The 23,672-nt window shown below is 49.1% G+C and overlaps 1 protein-coding gene across 8 annotated transcripts in view; it reads left to right on the forward strand.

Moving 5' to 3' along the window:
• TPM2 (tropomyosin 2) overlaps nucleotides 1–23,672 on the forward strand; it is a 147,094-nt gene that overhangs the window by 107,552 nt on the left and 15,870 nt on the right. For 4 of the 8 annotated variants that reach the window (XM_069205716.1, XM_069205717.1, XM_069205720.1 and 1 more), the window contains 5 exons: nucleotides 5,787–5,920; nucleotides 10,802–10,919; nucleotides 12,065–12,135; nucleotides 13,767–13,842; nucleotides 22,665–22,727. In XM_069205716.1, the coding sequence (XP_069061817.1) occupies nucleotides 5,787–5,920; nucleotides 10,802–10,919; nucleotides 12,065–12,135; nucleotides 13,767–13,842; nucleotides 22,665–22,727 (462 nt within the window). Of the gene's footprint in view, nucleotides 1–5,786; nucleotides 5,921–10,801; nucleotides 10,920–12,064; nucleotides 12,136–13,766; nucleotides 13,843–15,569; nucleotides 15,646–22,664; nucleotides 22,728–23,672 lie in introns of all 8 variants that reach the window. The other 4 variants (XM_069205719.1, XM_069205718.1, XM_069205723.1 and 1 more) reach the window with 1 other exon arrangement.

Here is a 23,672-nt window from a genome sequence, read left to right on the forward strand (position 1 = left end):
AGTCCACTGGGATATTTGAGGAGACCACCACCTGTTTCAGGCCATTGACCCCTCCCCATTCTAAAGTAACCATTGCCATGGGATGTACTTTTCTCTGATTGTCAGCGTTGGTGACTGTGTAAGTTTTTCCAGTCAGGTATTGGCCAGGGGAAACCAGTTTCTCTGTCACCATGGTGACACTGGCACCTGTATCCCTCAGGCCCTCTATTCTAGTCCCATTAATTAAGAGTTGCTGTCTGTATTTTTGCATGTTAGGCGGCCAGACAGCTAGTGTGGCTAAATCCACCCCACCCTCAGAAACTAGAGTAGCTTCAGTGTGGACCCTGATTTGCTCTGGGCACACTGTTGATCCCACTTGGAGACTAGCCATACCAGTGTTACCTGGATGGGAGTTTGGAGTGGAACCTTTCTTGGGACAGGCCTTGTCTCCAGTTTGGTGTCCATGCTGTTTACAGCTATGACACCAGGCCTTTTTGGGATCAAAGTTTTTACCCTTGTACCTATTGTTTTGTGAAGAGGCTCTGGGCCCACCCTCCTGTGCAGGTTTTTGGGGGCCTGTAGAAGACTCTTTACTATTTGTAGTTTTGGTTGTCTCATCACCCTTCCCCTGGGGAGTCTTTGTGACCCCTTTCTTTTGGTCACCCCCTGTTGAAGTCTTGGACACCCTTGTCTTGACCCAATGGTCCGCCTTCTTTCCCAACTCTTGGGGAGAAATTGGTCCTAGGTCTACCAGATGCTGATGCAGTTTATCATTGAAACAATTACTCAATAGGTGTTCTTTCACAAATAAATTGTACAGCCCATCATAATTACTTACACCACTGCCTTGAATCCAACCATCTAGTGTTTTCACTGAGTAGTCTACAAAGTCAACCCAGGTCTGGCTCGAGGATTTTTGAGCCCCCCTGAATCTAATCCTATACTCCTCAGTGGAGAATCCAAAGCCCTCAATCAGGGTACCCTTCATGAGGTCATAAGATTCTGCATCTTGTCCAGAGAGTGTGAGGAGTCTATCCCTACACTTTCCTGTGAACATTTCCCAAAGGAGAGCACCCCAGTGAGATCTGTTCACTTTTCTGGTTACACAAGCCCTCTCAAAAGCTGTGAACCATTTGGTGATGTCATCACCATCTTCATATTTAGTTACAATCCCTTTAGGGATTTTCAACATGTCAGGAGAATCTCTGACCCTATTTATGTTGCTGCCACCATTGATGGGTCCTAGGCCCATCTCTTGTCTTTCCCTTTCTATGGCTAGGATCTGTCTTTCCAAAGCCAATCTTTTGGCCATCCTGGCTAACTGGATGTCCTCTTCACTGGGGCTATCCTCAGTGATTTCAGAGGTGTTGGTCTCTCCTGTGAGGGAACCAGCATCTCTGACTATTATTTTTGGAGTCGGGGTTTGAGGGACCCTGTTCTCCCTAGATAGGACTGGTAGGGGGGAATTGTCCTCCAAGTCACTATCCTCTTCCTCTGAGTTGCCACCCTCAGAGGGGTTGGCCTTTTCAAACTCTGCCAAAAGCTCCTGGAGCTGTATTTTGGTAGGTTTGGGGCCCATTGTTATTTTCTTTATTTTACAGAGTGACCTTAGCTCCCTCATCTTAAGATGGAGGTAAGGTGTGGTGTCGAGTTCCACCACAGTCACATCTGTGCTAGACATTTTGCTTCTAAAAGTTGGAATACTTTTTAAGAATCTAAAACTGTTTCTAGAATCTAATTCAAACTTTTAACAAACTTTTAAACTCTAAAAAGACAATGCTAAACAGGGACTTAACACACAAGGCCCTAGCAGGACTTTTAAGAATTTGGAAAACTTTTCAAATTGCAAAATCAATTTCTAATGACAATTTTGGAATTTGTCGTGTGATCAGGTATTGGCTGAGTAGTCCAGCAAATGCAAAGTCTTGTACCCCACCGCTGATCCACCAATGTAGGAAGTTGGCTCTGTATGTGCTATTTCAAAGTAAGGAATAGCATGCACAGAGTCCAAGGGTTCCCCTTAGAGGTAAGATAGTGGCAAAAAGAGATAATACTAATGCTCTATTTTGTGGTAGTGTGGTCGAGCAGTAGGCTTATCCAAGGAGTAGTGTTAAGCATTTGTTGTACATACACATAGACAATAAATGAGGTACACACACTCAGAGACAAATCCAGCCAATAGGTTTTTATATAGAAAAATATCTTTTCTTAGTTTATTTTAAGAACCACAGGTTCAAATTCTACATGTAATATCTCATTCGAAAGGTATTGCAGGTAAGTACTTTGGGAACTTCAAATCATCAAAATTGCATGTATACTTTTCAAGTTATTCACAAATAGCTGTTTTAAAAGTGGACACAGTGCAATTTTCACAGTTCCTAGGGGAGGTAAGTATTTGTTAGGTTAACCAGGTAAGTAAGACACTTACAGGGCTTAGTTCTTGGTCCAAGGTAGCCCACCGTTGGGGGTTCAGAGCAACCCCAAAGTCACCACACCAGCAGCTCAGGGCCGGTCAGGTGCAGAGTTCAAAGTGGTGCCCAAAACACATAGGCTAGAATGGAGAGAAGGGGGTGCCCCGGTTCCGGTCTGTTTGCAGGTAAGTACCCGCGTCTTCGGAGGGCAGACCAGGGGGGTTTTGTAGGGCACCGGGGGGGACACAAGTCCACACAGAAATTTCACCCTCAGCAGCGCGGGGGCGGCCGGGTGCAGTGTAGAAACAAGCGTCGGGTTTTCAATGTTAGTCTATGAGAGATCTCGGGATCTCTTCAGCGCTGCAGGCCGGCAAGGGGGGGATTCCTCGGGGAAACCTCCACTTGGGCAAGGGAGAGGGACTCCTGGGGGTCACTTCTCCAGTGAAAGTCCGGTCCTTCAGGTCCTGGGGGCTGCGGGTGCAGGGTCTCTCCCAGGCGTCGGGACTTTAGGTTCAAAGAGTCGCGGTCAGGGGAAGCCTCGGGATTCCCTCTGCAGGCGGCGCTGTGGGGGCTCAGGGGGGACAGGTTTTGGTACTCACAGTATCAGAGTAGTCCTGGGGTCCCTCCTGAGGTGTTGGATCGCCACCAGCCGAGTCGGGGTCGCCGGGTGCAGTGTTGCAAGTCTCACGCTTCTTGCGGGGAGCTTGCAGGATTCTTTAAAGCTGCTGGAAACAAAGTTGCAGCTTTTCTTGGAGTTGGAAGGCAGGAGACAGGCCGGTGAGTTTCTGGAGCCAAGGCAGTTGTCGTCTTCTGGTCTTCCGCTGCAGGGGTTTTCAGCTAGGCAGTCCTTCTTCTTGTAGTTGCAGGAATCTAATTTTCTAGGGTTCAGGGTAGCCCTTAAATACTAAATTTAAGGGCGTGTTTAGGTCTGGGGGGTTAGTAGCCAATGGCTACTAGCCCTGAGGGTGGGTACACCCTCTTTGTGCCTCCTCCCAAGGGGAGGGGGTCACAATCCTAACCCTATTGGGGGAATCCTCCATCTGCAAGATGGAGGATTTCTAAAAGTTAGAGTCACTTCAGCTCAGGACACCTTAGGGGCTGTCCTGACTGGCCAGTGACTCCTCCTTGTTGCTTTCTTTGTTCCCTCCAGCCTTGCCGCCAAAAGTGGGGGCCGTGGCCGGAGGGGGCGGGCAACTCCACTAAGCTGGAGTGCCCTGCTGGGCTGTGACAAAGGGGTGAGCCTTTGAGGCTCACCGCCAGGTGTCACAGCTCCTGCCTGGGGGAGGTGTTAGCATCTCCACCCAGTGCAGGCTTTGTTACTGGCCTCAGAGTGACAAAGGCACTCTCCCCATGGGGCCAGCAACATGTCTCTGGTGTGGCAGGCTGCTGGAACTAGTCAGCCTACACAGACAGTCGGTTAAGTTTCAGGGGGCACCTCTAAGGTGCCCTCTGTGGTGTATTTTACAATAAAATGTACACTGGCATCAGTGTGCATTTATTGTGCTGAGAAGTTTGATACCAAACTTCCCAGTTTTCAGTGTAGCCATTATGGTGCTGTGGAGTTCGTGTTTGACAGACTCCCAGACCATATACTCTTATGGCTACCCTGCACTTACAATGTCTAAGGTTTTGTTTAGACACTGTAGGGGTACCATGCTCATGCACTGGTACCCTCACCTATGGTATAGTGCACCCTGCCTTAGGGCTGTAAGGCCTGCTAGAGGGGTGTCTTACCTATACTGCATAGGCAGTGAGAGGCTGGCATGGCACCCTGAGGGGAGTGCCATGTCGACTTACTCGTTTTGTCCTCACTAGCACACACAAGCTGGTAAGCAGTGTGTCTGTGCTGAGTGAGAGGTCTCCAGGGTGGCATAAGACATGCTGCAGCCCTTAGAGACCTTCCTGAGCATCAGGGCCCTTGGTACTAGAAGTACCAGTTACAAGGGACTTATCTGGATGCCAGGGTCTGCCAATTGTGGATACAAAAGTACAGGTTAGGGAAAGAACACTGGTGCTGGGGCCTGGTTAGCAGGCCTCAGCACACTTTCAATTGTAAACATAGCATCAGCAAAGGCAAAAAGTCAGGGGGCAACCATGCCAAGGAGGCATTTCCTTACAGTTATGCACTAGGATAGGCTGGTTTGACCCAGTGTGCTCTACCTCTGCACAGTGCTATGCATGAGGAGAGGCTGGTTTGACCCAGTGTGCTCTACACCTGCACACTGTTAAGTATGAGGAGGAGAGACTGGCTTGGCCCAGTGTTCCCCACATCTGCACACAATAGTGTCAGTAAAGGAGTCGGCCATCTTGAAGTGGTGCCCATTCCAAACTCTGGAAACTATTTGCCTTCAGTACGAGGCGCACTCAGCGGTGAACCACACGCGCCTCTGGTGTCTGTAAAGCCTCGGTGTGGGGCCTCCATGCGCCTCCGCAGGAGGCGCTAGCTGCCGGCTCTGGCCTCACTGCCTGGGCCCAGTGTGTCATCTGTCTGCCGTGAGCAGATTCCTGGGCCTCGACCACATTGTCCAAAGAGGCCTTTCCTGTCTCGGCCTGCACATTCCCTGGGCCTGCAGCGAGGCCAGTAAACAGCCCTGCTTTGAAGGCGATGCGTTCCAGCTGAGAGAATTCCTTTAAAAATGCAATACTTCTGGGAAGCCAGGCAGCCCCCATGAAAAAGGATGAGGATGGGGTGGGAGGTTGTTAACTCTTAAAGCATTAGCAGCTGCTGGGGCAGGTTTGAGAAGGAAATACATGCTTGCAATGAGTGGAAACTATTAGATTCAGACGTGGAGAGATGCGCTGTTGCACCGTGTGACCTTGGGCGCACTGTGATGCTCTCCTGAGTGTAGCCCCCGTCCTCTGCTCAAGGGATACAGAGATCTGGAGGTGCAGGGGATGCTGCAGACCAAAGCACACATTTCAGAATCTGTGATGCATTTCAGGTGTGAGATGGAATGACCAGTCTAGGCCTTTAGTGTGTGAGACCCACGCCGAATGAGTGAGGTTTCTGCGTGGTATTGAGTTACATCCTTTTGGCTCGTGCTTTCTGCAACCTGAAAGTTATTTGCCAACATTTCCACCCACACTTAGCTGCATGTTTCTTGAGGAATGTGACGCTGCATCGTCTGTGTTGTGCACTTTACCTTCAGTCAGATGTGACCTCTTTATTCCCATCTCGCCCCCCTACTTGATAATAGGGCCACTGGTCCGGGCGCTGCCCCTCTGCATAGTTAGGGCGCAGGCCGGTCACTTCTGACCACTGTCCCTGGAGGGGGCACCAGGTGGGGAGGCTGTCTGGCACCGGTGCCCGTTTGTAGCTGAGGGTGTCCACACCTGACACTCACTGCCCCTGAAGGTGATGTTAGGTCACTGAGTGCTCTCTCTCTCCCCCTGCAGGCCGAGTCAGATGTAGCGTCGCTCAACCGCCGCATCCAGCTGGTGGAAGAGGAGCTGGACCGAGCCCAGGAGCGCCTGGCCACTGCCCTCCTGAAGTTAGAAGAAGCGGAGAAGGCTGCGGACGAGAGCGAGAGGTGAGGCGCGAGACCCCCGGGACCCCCATCCTGAGGGACCCTCAGTGAGAGGGGTGTGGGGTAACACTCATGGACACTCAGTGAGAGGGGTGTGGGGTAACACTCATGGGTACTAGAGCCACAGTGAGAGGGGTGTGGGGTAACACTCATGGGTGCAGGACCCTCAGTGAGAGGGGTGTGGGATAACACTCATGGGTGCAGGACCCTCAGTGAGAGGGGTTTGGGGTAACACTCATGGATACAGGAGCCTGAGTGAGAGGGGTGTGGGGTAACACTCATGGATACTCAGTTAGAGGAGTGTGGGGTAACACTCATGGATTCTCAGTGAGAGGGGTGTGGGGTAACATTCATGGATTCTCAGTGAGAGGGGTGTGGGGTAACCTTCATGGATGCTGGAGCCACAGTGAGAGGGGTGTGGGGTAACACTCATGGACCCTCAGTGAGAGGGGTGTGGGGTAACACTCATGGGTACTAGAGCCACAGTGAGAGGGGTGTGGGGTAACACTCATGGGTGCAGGACCCTCAGTGAGAGGGGTGTGGGATAACACTCATGGGTGCAGGACCCTCAGTGAGAGGGGTTTGGGGTAACACTCATGGATACAGGAGCCTGAGTGAGAGGGGTGTGGGGTAACACTCATGGATACTCAGTTAGAGGGGTGTGGGGTAACACTCATGGATTCTCAGTGAGAGGGGTGTGGGGTAACATTCATGGATTCTCAGTGAGAGGGGTGTGGGGTAACATTCATGGATGCTGGAGCCACAGTGAGAGGGGTGTGGGGTAACACTCATGGGTACAGGACCCTCAGTGAGAGATGTATGGGGTAACACTGATGGATACTCAGTGAGAGGGGTAACACTCATGGATACTGGAACCACAGTGAGAGCAGTGTGGGGTAACACTCATGGATACTCAGTGAGAGGAGTGTGGGGTAACACTCATGGGTACTAGAGCCACAGTGAGAGGGGTGTCGGGTAACACTCATGGGTGCAGGACCCTCAGTGAGAGGAGTGTGGGGTAACACTAATGGATGCTGGAACCACAGTGAGAGGCGTGTGGGGGTAACACTCATGGATACTAGAGCCACAGTGAGGGGGGTGTGGGGTAACACTCATGGATACTAGAGCCACAGTGAGAGGGGTCTGGGGTAATACTCATGGTTGCAGGAGCCACAGTGAAAGGGGTGTGGGGGTAACACTCATGGGTGCAGGACCCTCAGTGAGAGATGTGTAGACAACCTTCATGGATGCATGACCCTCAATGAGAGGAGTGTGGGATAACACTCATGGATACTCAGTGAGAGGGGTGTGGGATAACACTCATGGGTGCAGGACCCTCAGTGAGAGATGTGTAGACAACCTTCATAGATGCAGGACCCTCAGTGAGAGGGGTGTGAGATAACACTTATGGATGCAGCAGCCACAGTGAGAGGGGTGTGGGGTAACACTCATGGATACTCAGTGAGAGGGGTTTGGGATAACACTCATGGATGCAGGAGCCTCAGTGAGGGGGGTGTGGGGTAACACTCATGGATACTGTGAGAGGGGTGTAGGCTAACACTCATGGACCCTCAGTGAGTGAGAGGGGTGTGGGGTAACACTCATGGATGCTGGGGCCACAGTGAGAGGGGTGAGGGGTAACACTCATGGATACTGTGAGAGGGGTGTAGGGTAACCCTCATGGATCCTCAGTGAGAGAGAGGGGTGTGGGGTAACACTCATGGACACTGGAGCCAAAGTGAAAGGCGTGTGGGGTAACACTCATGGATACTGTGAGAGGGGTGAGGGGTAACACTCATGGGTGCTGGAGCCACAGTGAGAGGGTTGTGTGGTAACACTCATGGGTACAGGACCCCAGTGAGAGGGGCGTGGGTTAACACTCATGGTTTCAGGACCCTCAGTGAGAGATGTGTGGGGTAACACTGATGGATACTCAGTGAGAGGGGTAACACTCATAGATACTGGAACCACAGTGAGAGCAGTGTGGGGTAACACTCATGGATACTCAGTGAGAGGAGTGTCGGGTAACACTCATGGGTGCAGGACCCTCAGTGAGAGGAGTGTGGGGTAACACTAATGGATGCTGGAACCACAGTGAGAGGCGTGTGGGGGTAAAACTCATGGATACTAGAGCCACAGTGAGGGGGGTGTAGGGTAACACTCATGGATACTAGAGCCACAGTGAGAGGGGTCTGGGGTAACACTCATGGTTGCAGGAGCCACAGTGAAAGGGGTGTGGGGTAACACTCAAGGATACTGTGAGAGGGGTGTAGACTAACACTCATGGACCCTCAGTGAGTGAGAGGGGTGAGGGGTAACACTCATGGATGCTGGAGCCACAGTGAGAGGGGTGAGGGGTAACACTCATGGATACTGTGAGAGGGGTGTAGGGTAACCCTCATGGATCCTCAGTGAGAGAGAGGGGTGTGGGGTAACACTCATGGACACTGGAGCCACAGTGAAAGGGGTGTGGGGTAACACTCATGGATGCTGGAGCCACAGTGAGGGGGGTGTGGGGTAACACTCATGGATACTCAGTGAAAGGGGTGTGGGGTAACACTCATGGATACTGTGAGAGGGGTAACACTCATGGGTGCTGGAGCCACAGTGAGATGGTTGTGTGGTAACACTCATGGGTACAGGACCCCAGTGAGAGGGGCGTGGGGTAACACTCATGGTTTCAGGACCCTCAGTGAGAGATGTGTGGGGTAACACTGATGGACACTCAGTGAGAGGGGTAACACTCATGGATACTGGAACCACAGTGAGAGCAGTGTGGGGTAACACTCATGGATACTCAGTGAGAGGAGTGTCGGGTAACACTCATGGGTGCAGGACCCTCAGTGAGAGGAGTGTGGGGTAACACTCATGGATGCTGGAACCACAGTGAGAGGCGTGTGGGTGTAACACTCATGGATACTAGAGCCACAGTGAGAGGGGTCTGGGGTAACACTCATGGGTGCAGGACCTTCAGTGAGAGATGTGTAGACAACCTTCATGGATGCAGGACCCTCAGTGAGAGGAGTGTGGGATAACACTCATGGATACTCAGTGAGAGGGGTGTGGGATAACACTCATGGGTGCAGGACCCTCAGTGAGAGATGTGTAGACAACCTTCATAGATGCAGGCCCCTCTGTAAGAGAGGTGTGGGATAACACTCATGGGAGCAGGATCCTCAGTGAGAGGAGTGTGGGATAACACTCATGGGTACAGGACCCCAGTGAGAGGGGTGTGGATAACACTCCTAGATGCACGAGCCACAGTGGTCTCACTAGTGATGCAATGGCCTTGTCATTTTGTAGGCGGGCACACTCGGTGCCTACAGAATGACACAGACACCTTTTTCATTGTGGTGTCTGTGTCATTCTGTAGGCTTTGCCAGTGCTTGTTCTCTTTTCTCCTTTTGACTATGTCCCAGGACTTGATGTTGGCCAGTCTCCCATCCTTCAGACCACAATAGACACCTGAGGGCACCACATGACTTTATCATAGCCTGGTTCTTCTTTGACATTACAAGGCCTATGTGAAAGGGACCAGACACCACTGAGCGGTGGATCCTGGAGCCCTACAGCAGTCCTAGAGCTGCAGAGAGGGATCTAGTGAAGTGGGAAGCAGTGATGGGCTGGTTTATAGGGAAATGTTGAGAGTTCATGCCAAGTGATATGACTCAGTCAGTGTCTGGCAAGGGTCAGGTTTATTCACGACTGAGGGACACGCACAGGCTCTCCTTGTTGACTGTCCCGGCTTCTACGGATGGCCTCTGACTGGTGCTGCACCATTGTTCCAAACTCTGGGCCTGATTTAGAGTTTGACGGACAAGTTACTCCGTCAGTATGGTGTCCGCCGAAATATAAATTGCATTATGTCCTATGGGATTTATATTTCTGTGGGTGGGATATCCATCAGCGTTGTGACAGAGTGACTCCTCTGCAAACCCTAACTTAGACCCTTAGCCTGAAAGTGTTATGTCGGTGCTGACTGCTTTTAAAGATTCAACATTTTCACCCTTTCAGAAGGATTTCCATCTTATTAATTTGTTCATAAAAATTGACAAGCTCCGCACGCTGGCAGGCACAGGTAAGATCATTCAGAATTGGTAGGGTCATGATAGATATGTCAGACTGGTGCTTTGTCCCACAGTTGCCCTCCTTTGTCGATATATTTCACGAGATCTTCCATGGCCCTCCCTGACGGTTGAGGAAGGTGGTCCAAGCCCTCAATGGTCTACTGTGACCTCTCCTGCTCAGGGAAGCTTCTTTCCACCTTCCCCTGTGTGGTTAGTTGTGTCCTCACAGCTGATGTTGTGAGGACACAACTAACCACACAGGGGAAGGTGGAAAGAAGCTTCCCTGAGCAGGAGAGGTCACAGTAGACCATTGAGGGCTTGGGCCACCTTCCTCAACCGTCAGGGAGGGCCATGGAAGATCTCGTGAAATATATCGACAAAGGAGGGCAACTGTGGGACACACACACCACCCCATCCTTCACACACACCACACCACCCAGCTCCCTCTGGACAGGTGAGAGGAACTGCATGGGCCAGCATGCACCCTCCACACCAAGATAGGTCGGGCACCACCACGCTGAACAGGCTCCTCCAGGGCTGTGAATATAGACATGATGCTTCCTCTGTGCTTTAGTGAGCTGTCAATGCTCCCACTGCTGATAATGACCCCAAGCTCTCTTCATCAAGGAAAGTACTTGGTGACAAGAGGATTCCTGCATCTTTGCCCGCTTGCATCAATCCACCCTAGTGTGTCATGACTGGTCCCACCGGTGGTGGGATTCATTCAGGGATTATGTGATGTCCTGAGACATGCGGGGTACTCGTCTCTCCGCACTCTGATGTTGGCTCCTGACCAGTCGTGTTCCTTCTTCTTCAGGGGTATGAAGGTCATTGAAAACAGAGCCACCAAGGACGAGGAGAAGATGGAGATCCAGGAGATGCAGTTGAAAGAAGCCAAACACATAGCAGAAGAGGCCGATCGGAAATATGAGGAGGTGGGTGCCTGACTGTTCTGATTCTGTGATGAGCAAGAAGTGGGTTATTCATCTTTCTGAGGTCGTGAAGAGACGAGAGCGGGTTACTCAGTGTCCTGAGTTTGTGATGAGACGAGAGCGGGTTACTCATTGTCCTGAGTCTGTGATGGGCCAAGGGTGGGTTACTTGTCTTTCTGAGTCTCTGATGACACGACAGTGGGTTACTTGTTGTTCTAGGTCTGTGATAGAACACGAGTGGTTACTTGTCGTTCTGAGTCTGTGATGAGACAAGAGCTGGTTACTCGTTGCCCTGAGTCTGTGATGGGACAAGGGTGGGTTACTTGTTGTTCTTGGTCTGATAGGACAAAGGTGGGTGACTCACTGTTCTGAGACTGTGATGAGACAAGAGAGGGCTACTTGTAGTTTTGAGTCTGAAATTGGACCAGGATTGGTCACTTGATAACCCTAAGTCCCTGGTGGAAATACTAGCGGGTCTCTCATCTCCCTGAGTCTCTAATGGAATGGGGATAGGTCCGTGATGTGAGGAGTGTTGGGTTACTTACGAAGACTAGGGGCTCAGAGATGGGTCATTGCCTCAGTCTCAGTGCATGTGAAGGGGAGGGGCTCAGAGATGGGTCATTGCCTCAGTCTCAGTGCCTGTGAAGGGTGGGGTCTCAGAGAAGGGTCAGTACCTCAGTCTCAGTGGCTGTGAAGGGGAGGGGCTCAGAGATGGGTCAGTACCTCAGTCTCAGTGCCTGTGAAGGGGAGAGGCTCAGAGATGAGTCATTGCCTCAGTCTCAGTGCCTGTGAAGAGTGGGGTCTCAGAGAAGGGTCACTGCTTCAGTCCCCATTGCCTGTGAAGGGGAGGGGCTCAGAGATGGGTCAGTACCTCAGTCCTAGTGCCTGTGAAGGGTAGGGGCTCAGAGATGGGTCAGTACCTTAGTCTCAGTGCCTGTGAAGGTTAGGGGCTCAGAGATGGGTCAGTAACTCAGTCTCAGTGCCTGTGAAGGGGAGGGGCTCAGAGATGGGTCAGTACCTCAGTCTCAGTGCCTGTGAAGGGGAGGGGCTCAGAGATGGGTCAGTACCTTAGTCTCAGTGCCTGTGAAGGGGAGGGGCTCAGAGACAAACCTTTAGTCTAATACTTCACTTTCCTCTGAACTTCGCAGGTGGCTCGAAAGCTGGTGATCCTGGAGGGGGAGCTGGAGCGCTCGGAGGAGAGGGCAGAGGTGGCTGAGAGGTAAGCGTGGGCCCCACCCACACCGGGCAGCGATTGGTGGGTGGAGGGGGTATTTTACTTACACACTCTTAACTGTCCCTCCAGGACTTGTTTGATAAAAGCCAAGTTCTTTGTAGGCCTGGCTTACAAAGAGCTTTAGCTGTCTGCTGTTGAGGACCTGTTGTCTGCAATACAATAAATAAAGAGGGCATTGGGTCCGCCCCTTCATAATGATTGGATGGCTTTCTTGTCTATATCAGTTCTTGGTGCCTTACTCCTATAGTTTTGTAATGCCTCAGGGCATTTCTTCTTTACATCTTTTTTGATTGGACGGGTTATATCGCTCCACTGCTCTTTTTTTGTTTTTCCATCAGCACTGGATGGGAGTGCACCGCCTTCCTCTGGCTCCCTCTCCCCAAGTATATTATTATCAACACTTTCTTGTGAGGGCATTCTGCTACCGTGCCGCTCGCCTGCCCTATATTTGCCCTGCATATGATTTACCATGCCAAAATGGCCACCCACCATCTTTAAATAGGAAATTAGAATAGGTATTAAAAAAAGTATTAAAAAAATTGTTCAAAGTTGGCAGCTGCACTTTTGCGCATGCGCAGCAGCCATCTTGACATGAGTTTTGTTAAAGCAAAAGACAAAAAATGCCCAAGCACTGCCGCTTTGTTAGAATGTTTTTTTTGTTTTAAGGAAGATGAGTCCAACGATGCATGCGCATGCAGGCAGAGTGGCCTCCTGAGGGGTTCTCAACAAGCATAAGACAGATTCCCAGATGGACGCCGCACAAGTCTGCCCACGGACTGGGGGTATCGCGGAGTGGTTTGCCTTATGCTTTAAGAAAACCATCCCATGATGTTTGCTACGCCTGCTTGTGTGTGCACGATGGCCTAAAACAAGCATTGGTCCCACCAACAAGGCTGTGCAAAGATCTCATGCTTCAGCAATGGGACCGTCCGGCGGCGTAAATCACACTTTTCAAACCTCACCACAGGAGGCCTTGTCCTCCTCAGTGAAATGGACCTGTCCATTGTGAGAAGCCCTGAGGAGTCAGCAGTAACTGCCAGGTGCTGATCCAGGCTGTTTGACCCAAGTCTGCATCATGGAACCTACCAGGTGGGACCAGGGGTCCCTCCTCAGGTTCCCGCTTGAAACGTAGGCAGCCTCCCGAGAGATCCACACTCCTGTATCGTGATGAAATGCGCATTGGCGACAAGCCTTTCTGCATATTAGGAAGCCCCTCCAGGAATGCACCGGTAGGGAATCTCCCCTGCGTAAACTTCACTTGTTAGAGTTGGACAGAGTACAAGCGTAGCTTGGTATAAGATAGCTGCAGAGGTGTGCGTTGGACGGCCATGTGGACCCTACTGCAGAGTTGTACCTCCAGTGTGTGGATGCAAGAATGGCGCTGACCTGAATGAGCACAATGTTGTGGGTACCACAGGTCCCTCTGCAGTTGTAACACATGAATGTGGCTGGTCTGATGTGAGAAGTTGGTGTGACCATGAGAAGATGTCCATGGGGAGTCTGATGATGGGCGGGGTATGGCGCCTTCTACGATGATGCTATGTGTAGTTTGAATGTTTGCCTTGTCCCATGTCGCTGATGCTCTTCTGACCAACCCATCTCCTTACACCTCCCAGCCGGGTCAGACAACTAGAGGAAGAGCTTCGAACCATGGACCAGAGCCTGAAGTCACTGATTGCATCAGAGGAAGAGGTACTTGGGAGTGGCACTGGCACCATCTTCTTCCTCCCTCTCTCTTCAGTCACAGCCACTTCCTGTTTTCTGTTTGCCTCACTTCCTGTGTGAAGAGCAAGCCTCCCTTCTGCTGTCACTCACTGTCTCTCAAAGCCCTCCTCTCTCTCTGCCCTAAAGCTACTTTCACTCTGTGAAATAAGCACTGTGCTCCTGGAGACAGAGGGTTTGTTTACAGGAAGAGATGTGGGGTGCATTCTCCTCTGTCCCTCAGCACCCCATCGTTCGCTGCACCGTCCCCGTGGCCTGTGCTGGTAGACGATGCACAATGTTCCCATCCACGTCAGTCTCATGAGAGGGCCCCTGGCGAGCGGTGGCTGCAGGCTGGGTGGGGTATGTGATCCTGTAGCCAACAGAAGAGAACTATTCTGCCAATAATCAGAGGTCTTAGAAGCACATCCAGGAATGTAAAGGCAAAATCTATGGGTAGAAAAGGTCGTAAACACGCTCATAGTGTTACCATTATTTGTATCAGTGCAAAGCTTTACATTCCTGCAGGTTTGTAATGTGACAACTCCTTGCTGCCACATTACACATTGTCTCCTTGCATTTACCAATAGTAGTAAACACATGGCAGGGCGCGGACATTGGCACCCTTACCAAGCTGCAACAAACTCTGCACATCCATGGCACTGCCATGCAGTGATCACCAGCTCTCTCTGCAGCCTGAGACATATAAACACCATCACAGGTCTGCCGGGCACTGCCAGCCCTTGAGAGGGGAGAGTCTGTTGTGTTAATTAATCAAGAAATAGAAGCACATGACCTTGACAATCAGCCAGGATTCCCAACGCCATAAACAGCAGAGTCTTGTAGACAGTGCTCAGCCTTATAAATACAGGTCCACCAGGGAGGCTGCTGTCTCTGCAGGCGAGTAGCCTGGCAGACTGTTCACTAGCTGTTTAAGGGCCCTTGCACTAATCTACCCCAGGCACTGTTACACCAGCCAATGAGAAGGTGCTGTAGAAACAGAAATGGGAGAATGTGTGCCTTGTTTGTGTCCATCATGGGCCCTGTCGGTGGGAGTGTGGTTCATGTGGAGCCTAGGGCTGGAACATAGAACCTGCTGGGTTCTTGCACACGGAACCTGGGGTTCGGTAAGGGTGGTTCCAGGTCTCTACCAGTGAAAGCGAAGGACCAAGTACAGCATCCTGTGAGATGTAATCAAAGGGCTGTGCATGACAGGTGCTGTTTAATACAGTGGGTATAGCCAATGCTTAATTTGAGCCAGTGCTTGCAGGTGGGGCCCACTAGCATTCATGTTTGGTGATCGGCACTTCATCTTTTACAAAATAAGCACTGGTTATATCACAAGATGGCTGAACCGGCGACTTCCCAGCAGATGAGCTTCTAGACTTATGGACCTAAATGTATTAGGAAAAGGCTACTGTTTTTTCTGTGTCTCTCTTGTTTTCTGACAACTTTGCTCTTCTCTTTCATTTTATTTCCTTATCAACCCATCCACTCTATCCATCATCAACCTGTGTTTTTTCCTTATCATTCCCCTATCCTTGTCTTCCTCCATTTCACTCACTTCTGTTGTTCCTTCCTTCCTTCCTCTAACCCCTCATTATTTCATTGTTACCTTTCGAGTTACCTCCCTTCACCCCACCTCTTTTCGACCTCCTCCTTTTTCCTACCTCCTCGTTCTCGCATCCACCTGGCGGACCTGTCCCGCTGACGAACAGTAAATGTGTTGATCTAGAAGAAGAGCTGAAAAATGTCACCAACAACCTGAAGTCCCTGGAGGCCCAGTCTGATAAGGTAGGATTTAGATCACAATCCCACCCATGTGTGATAAGGTGGGGGGTATGCAGAGTCTCCACACTCTCCACAGCATGGTCAAGGTAGGGGGTGCACTTAGATCACAATTCCACCTGTGTGTGTTGAGGTTGGAAGTGTGTATAGGCCATTCACTCCACAGTGCTAAATCACAATCACATCACATTGATATAAGATAGCAGGTGGACGTAGACCATAATCACACCACATTGATATAAGATAAGTGGTGGACTTAAACCACAATCACACCACAGTGGTATAAGATAGGAGGTGGACTTAAACCACAATCACTTCACATTGAGATAAGATAGGAGGTGGACTTAGACCACAATCACACCAGAGTGGTGTGAGATAGGAGGTGGACTTAAATCACAATCACATCACATTGATATAAGATAAAAGGTGGACTTAGACCACAGTTATATCACATTGATATAAGATAGGAGGTGGACTTAGACCACAATCACATCACATTGATATAAGATAGTAGGTGGGCATAGACCCCAATCACATCACATTGATATAGGAGGTGGACTTAGACCACAATCACACCACAGTGGTATGAGACAGGAGGTGGACTTAAACCACAATCACATCACATTGATATAAGATAGCAGGTGGAGTTAGACAACAATCAAACCACAGTGGTATAAGAGAGGAGGTGGACTTAAACCACAATCACATCACATTAATATAGGATAGGAGGTGGGCTTAGACCACAATCAAACCACAGTGGTATAAGAGAGGAGGTGGACTTAAACCACAATCACATCACATTAATATAGGATAGGAGGTGGGCTTAGACCACAATCATACCACAGTGGTATGAGATAGGAGGTGGACTTAAACCACAATCACTTCACATTGAGATAAGATAGGAGGTGGACTTAGACCACAATCACACCACAGCGGTATGAGATAGGAGGTGGACTTAAATCACAATCACATCACATTGATATAAGATAAAAGGTGGACTTAAACCACAATTATATCACATTGATATAAGATAGGAGGTGGGCATAGACCCCAATCACATCACATGGATATAGGATAGGAGGTGGACTTAGACCACAATCACACCACAGTGGTATAAGAGAGGAGGTGGACTTAAACCACAATCACATCACATGGAGATAGGATAGGAGGTGGGCTTAGACCACAATCACACCACAGTGGTATGAGACAGGAGGTGGACTTAAACCACAATCACATCACATTGATATAGAATAGGAGGTGGACTTAGACCACAATCACACCACAGTGGTATGAGATAGGAGGTAGACTTAAATCACAAACACATCACATTGATATAAGATAAAAGGTGGACTTAGACCACAGTTACATCACACTGATATAAGATAGGAGGTGGACTTAGACCACAATCACATCACCTTGATATAAGATAGTAGGTGGGCATAGGCCACAATCACATCACATTGATATAGGATAGGAGGTGGACTTAGACCACAATCACACCACAGTGGTATGAGATAGGAGGTGGACTTAAATCACAATCACATCACATTGATATAAGATAAAAGGTGGACTTAGACCACAATCACACCACAGTGGTATGAGATAGGAGGTGTGCTTAAACTACAATCACATCACATTGATATAGGATAGGAGGTGGACTTAGACCACAATCACACCACAGTGGTATGAGATAGGAGGCGGACTTAAACCACAATCACATCACATTGATATAAGATAAGAGGTGGACTTAAACCACAATTGCATCACATTGATATAAGATAGGAGGTGGACTTAGACCACAATCACACCACGGTGGTATGAGATAGGAGGTGGACTTAAATCACAATCACATCACATTGATATAAAAGGTGGACTTAGACCACAATCACATCACATTGATACAAGATAGTAGGTGGGCATAGACCACACTCACATCACATTGATATAGGATAGGAGGTGGACTTAGACCACAATCACACCACAGTGGTATAAGATAGGAGGTGGACTTGAACCACAATCACATCACATTGATATAGGATAGGAGGTGGACTTAGACCACAATCACACCACAGTGGTATGAGATAGGAGGTGGACTTAAACCACAATCACTTCACATTGATATAGGATAGGAGGTGGACTTAGACCACAATCACACCACAGTGGTATGAGATAGGAGGTGGACTTAAACCACAATCACTTCACATTGATATACGATAGGAGGTGAACTTAGACCACAATCACACCACAGTGGTATGAGATAGGAGATGGACTTAAATCACACTCACAGCACATTGATATAAGATAAAAGGTGGACTTAGACCACAGTTACATCACATTGATATAAGATAGGAGGTGGACTTAGACCACAATCACACCACAGTGGTATGAGATAGTAGATGGCATAGACCCCAATCACATCACATTGATATAGGATAGGAGGTGGATTTAGACCACAATCACACCACAGTGGTATGAGATAGGAGGTGGACTTAAACCACAGTCACATCACATTGATATAGGATAGGAGGTGGACTTGAACCACAATCACACCACAGTGGTATGAGATAAGAGGTAGACTTAAATCACAAACACATCACATTGGTATAAGGTAAAAGGTGGACTTAGACCACAGTTACATCACTTTGATATAAGATAGGAGGTGGACTTAGACCACAATCACATCACATTGATATAAGATAGTAGGTGGGCATAGACCACAACCACATCACATTCATATAAGATAGAAGGTGAACTTAGTCCATAAGATAGGAGGTGGACTCAGACCACAATCACATCACATTGATATAAGATAGTAGGTGGGCAAAGACCACAATCACATCACATTCATATAAGATAGAAGGTGAACTTAGAACATACGATAAGAGGTGGACTCAGACCACAATCACACCACAGTGATATAAGATAGGTAGGAGGTGGACTTAGACCACAATCACATCACATTGATATAAGATAGGAAGTGGAATTACAATACATTTGCATCACATTGATATAAGATAGGAGGTAGACTGAGACCACAATCACACCACATTCATATAAGATAGGAGATGGACTTAGACCACAATCACATTGATATAAAGTAGGAGGTGGACTTAGACCACAATCACATCTCATTGATATAAGGTAAGTGGTAGATTTAGACCACAATCACACCACATTGATATAAGATAGGAGATGGAGTTGGACCACAATCACACCACATTGATATAACATAGGAGATGGACTTGGACCACAATCACACCACATTGATATAAGATAGGAGACTGACATAGACCACAATCACATCACACTGATATGAAGTAGAAGGTGGACTTAAACCACAATCACACCACAGGGATATGAGATAGGTGGTGGACTTAGACCAGAGTCACATCAGATTGATATAAGATTGAAGGTACCCTTAGACTACAATCCTATCACCAATTTACAAGCTAGGACACCATTTTAGACCACAATTGCTTCACACTGATGTAAGGTAGGAAATGCACTTAAACCACAAGACATCATAGTGAGATAATGTAGGTGTTTCAATTAGGGCATAATCCAAGTCCAGAATTACATGATAGGAGGTACACTTGGACCACAATGCCACCATACTGCTATTAGATAGGAGGCGCACCTGCGCACAGTCCCACACAGTGTTGTAAAGTAGGTTGTCACTCAGAGCACTATCCCACCATGGTAAGATGGTGTGTAACTCAGAGCACAAACCATTCACAGAGATACAGGATAAGAGACGCACTTGGATCACAATCCGACGGTGTTATAAGTCAGGAAGTTTACTTACACCACAAGCCTGCCACAGTGTTTGGAGGCATGCTTACATCACAATCCGACCTTGTTATGATCTGGAAGAGCACTTACACCACAAGCCTGCCACAGTGTTAAAAGGTAGGAGATGCACTCAGATCACAATCCAACTGTGTTATAAGGCAGGAAGTGCACTCACACCACAAGCCTGCTACAGTGTTAGAAGGTAGGAGGTGCACTCAGATCACAATCCAACCGTGGTATAAGGAAGGAAGAGTACTCACACCACAAGCCCGCCACAGTGTTAGAAGGTAGGGGGTGCACTTAGATCACAATCCAACTGTGTTATAAGGCAGGAAGTGTACTCGCACCACAAGCTCGCCACAGTGTTAGAAGGTAGGAGGCCTACTAAGATCACAATCTGACCGTGTTATAAAACAGGAAATGCACTTACACCACTAGCTCGCCACAGTGTTAGGAGGTGCATTTACACGAAAAAACTTCCCACAATTAGGATGTTGGTGGATCCAGACTCCTATAGCTTGTCTGGCAAGGTGGGAAAGTCCACCAGTCATGTCAAAGACCTTGATTCCAAAATCCATGAACCAGGTCTTTTTAGATGCACAAATGGTAACCAACTCAATTTCCCTCAATCACAGAAACAGGCAGCACTTCTGATATTCACAGATGGTATAAGTATAATTATAGACAACTCTCTCACTCAGCCAAATTGCTGTGTTTTCTGCTTCTGAAGCCTAGTAAGGTGAGGAGGCACTAACAAGGGTTTAGACAGGGGGTTGGAAGGGTTTTCTGATCTCCTGGATCTGAGGACTGCCCACAGGTGTAACAGGTTTGATTAGTCATCACTCAGATCACAGGAGGGAGTCAATGACTTGCATCACTCTAGTGGAGGTTTGGATCTCTGTTGGAGTGGCACCAATGAGTGGTTCCCAAGGGTGGCATTGCAGCTGGAATGCGTCAAACACCATGAGTGTTGCATGGGAAAACCCACCCGACACCAGTGGAATGCCTCTCTTGCGCAAAGTAAGGCAACGCAGCAATCTACACGGCATTGCCTTACTCCATATCTGTGAGGCCAGTCAAAGCCACGCAAAGTGGCTTGCTTGGCCTTATAGATATAATTTAAAGGTTTGCGCCACCATTCCGTCACAAAAAGTGACACAACTGTGGTGCATGGGGCTCGTAAATATGACCCTAAGTATCTACATCAGTGAGCACCAATGGGTTTAACAATATGTCACTGTCTTCGCCCCACAGTCTATGGAGTAAAGGTGCCTCTGGGCAGGTTGGTCCTTGGTTCAGACGCACACCATCTGAAGTGCCCTGTCAGTGGACATAAGGATGCCCCCCTATCTGACCATCATAAAGAAAGAATTGAAGACTGTTGTGTTTGGAGCCATTGGATCTAAGGATGACCAATCAGAGTATCGTAAGCCCATGGCCATTCTACCACATGCATCCGCGCAGACCTTTAATGACGCCCAGGTCCCCTTGTATGCAGCGTGACAGAGAGCCATAGGACTGTGAACCTAAGGATGACCAATCACAGCTCGTTAAACGTATGGCCATTCTTGCCACATTCAGCAAACCTTTAATGCCCTCCCGTGCCCCTGGACTGTGGACCTAAGGACGACCAATCAGAGCATTTGAGACCTGTGGTCATTCTTGTGACATGCACCAGCGCAGACCTTTAATGATGCCCATTCCCCTGTACGTGTCACGACAGAGAGCCATAGGACTGTGGATCTAAGGATGACCAGTCAGAGCAGGGTAAGGCTAAACAGACCTCCTATGTAGTACTGCCGCCACTTCCAAACAAAAGCACAGGTTTGTAGCACAGGGCTGCTCTCACTGTGTGCAGTCCTCACCTCCATTGGAGTGGGTGTTGAGTCTGTCTTACCTCACTGCTGTGGCATCTCTTGCACCCTCCGAGGTCATCTACTTGTCTCTCACTTCTGTCTGTACCTCTGAGTGCGTCTCTATGACGAGCCATTTGTCTTTCGCACCCTCTGCGGGCGTCTAATGATCTCTCACCTCTGTCTGTACCTCCGAGTGTGTGTATACGGCGAGCCATTTGTCTCTCGCACCCTCTCAGGTCGTCTAATCATCTCTCACTTCTGTCTGTACCTCTGAGTGTGTCTCTAAGGCGAGCCATTCGTCTCTCCCACCCTCTGAGGTCATCTAATCATCTCTCACCTCTGTCTGTACCTCTGAGTGTGTCTTTACGGTGAGCCAATCGTCTCTCGCACCCTCTGTGGGCGTCTAATCATCTCTCACCTCTGTCTGTACCTCTGAGTGTGTCTCCGTCTCTCGCACCCTCTGTGGGCATCTAATCATCTCTCACTTCTGTCTGTACCTCTGAGTGTGTCTCTACGGTGAGCCAATCGTCTCTCGCACCCTCTGTGGGCGTCTAATGATCTCTCACCTCTGTCTGTACCTCTGAGTGTGTCTCTACGGTGAGCCATTCGTCTCACGCACCCTCTATAGGCGTCTAATGATCTCTCACCTCTGTCTGTACCTCTGAGTGCATCTCTACGGCGAGCCAATCGTCTCTCGCACCCTCTGTGGACTTATAATCATCTCCCTCTTTGTCCTGTTTGCCTCTCCTCCTGCCCCCCTCTCACCTCATGCTTGTTTCTTCCCCTGCTTGTCACTCCTTTCCTGCCTCTATTTCCTCTCCAGGTTTGCTTTATTTTCTTCTTCTTGTGGCTTTCATCCTTCTCTCTAGTCCTGAATCTGATCTATTATTCGTGAGAAGAGCTCTTGTCCCCTGAGTCTCTCTTCTCCTGGCCCTCTTTTCTCCTTCTTGATTCTCCTTTCTGCTTCTCTCTTGCCCTCCTTCTGTCCCCTGTCCTGATTCCCTCTCTTCACCTGCTTTTCTTTTCTCTCCTGCTCATCCCTCTTGCCCTACTTCTCTCTCTTCTCTACCCTTCTGCTTCTCTTCTTGTCCTGGTCTGAGCTGAGTCTCACTGTCTGTAGTTTCAATGGTTGTCTCAGTTATTATTCTCATACTATTATCTCCTTCTCTCTACTCATTTCTCGCTCTTTGCCCCTCCACTCTTTAATCAAATTACTCTTTCCCTCCCTCCTTAGTTTTCTTTCCATTATTTGAAGCCTCTGTCTCTATACATTGGGCACTGTCTTGCCTCTGTGATGTGTCCTGATCACATTTGTAGGCAGTGTCGCGAGTCTCTAGGTCTCACTTGTTGAAATAACATTTTGTCTTTTTTCCCCAGTATTCATCTAAGGAAGACAAGTATGAGGAGGAAATCAAACTTCTGGGAGACAAACTAAAGGAGGTAAGGAGAACAGAGCAAACATAAGGGGCTCCAAGGACTCCAACGCACACAGTGAGTGTGCCACTGTACCTGTGAGAGCTGACGATGAGAGTGCCACTGTACCTGTGAGAGCTGACGATGAGAGTGCCAGTGTATCTATGAGAGCTAACGATGAGAGTGCCAGTGTATCTATGAGAGCTGACGATGAGAGTGCCACTCTACCAGTGAGAGCTGACAATGAGAGTGCCATTGTACCTTCGAGAGCTGAGGATGAGAGTGCCACTGTATCTGTGAGAGCTGATGATGAGAGTGCCACTGTACCTGTGAGAGCTGACAATGAGAGTGCCACTGTACCTATGAGAGCTGACGATGAGAGAGCCACTGTACCTGTGAGAGCTGACGATGAGAGTGCCACTGTACCTGTGAGAGCTGAGGATGAGAGTACCACTGTACCTGTGAGAGCTGACGATGAGAGTGCCACTGTACCTGTGAAAGCTGACGATGAGAGTGCCAGTGTATCTATGAGAGCTGACGATGAGAGTGCCACTCTACCAGTGAAAGCTGACAATGAGAGTGCCATTGTACCTTCGAGAGCTGAGGATGAGAGTACCACTGTATCTGTGAGAGCTGATGATGAGAGTGCCATTGTACCTGTGAGAGCTGACGATGAGAGTGCCACTGTACTTGTGAGAGCTGACGATGAGAGTGCCACTGTACCTATCAGAGCTGACGATTAGAATGCCATTCTACCAGTGATAGCTGACGATGAGAGTGCCACTGTACCTGTGAGAGCCGAGGATGAGAGTGCCATTGTGCCTTCGAGAGCTGGGGATGAGAATTCTGTACCTATGAGACCTGACAATGAGAGTGCCACTGTATCTATGTGAGCTGACAATGAGAGTGCCATTGTACCTATGTGAGCTGACGATGAGAGTGCCACTGTACCTGTGAGAGCTGACAATGAGA

The sequence above is a fragment of the Pleurodeles waltl genome, chromosome 1_2 (assembly GCF_031143425.1).
Source record: "Pleurodeles waltl isolate 20211129_DDA chromosome 1_2, aPleWal1.hap1.20221129, whole genome shotgun sequence".
Taxonomy (NCBI): Eukaryota; Metazoa; Chordata; class Amphibia; order Caudata; family Salamandridae; genus Pleurodeles; species Pleurodeles waltl.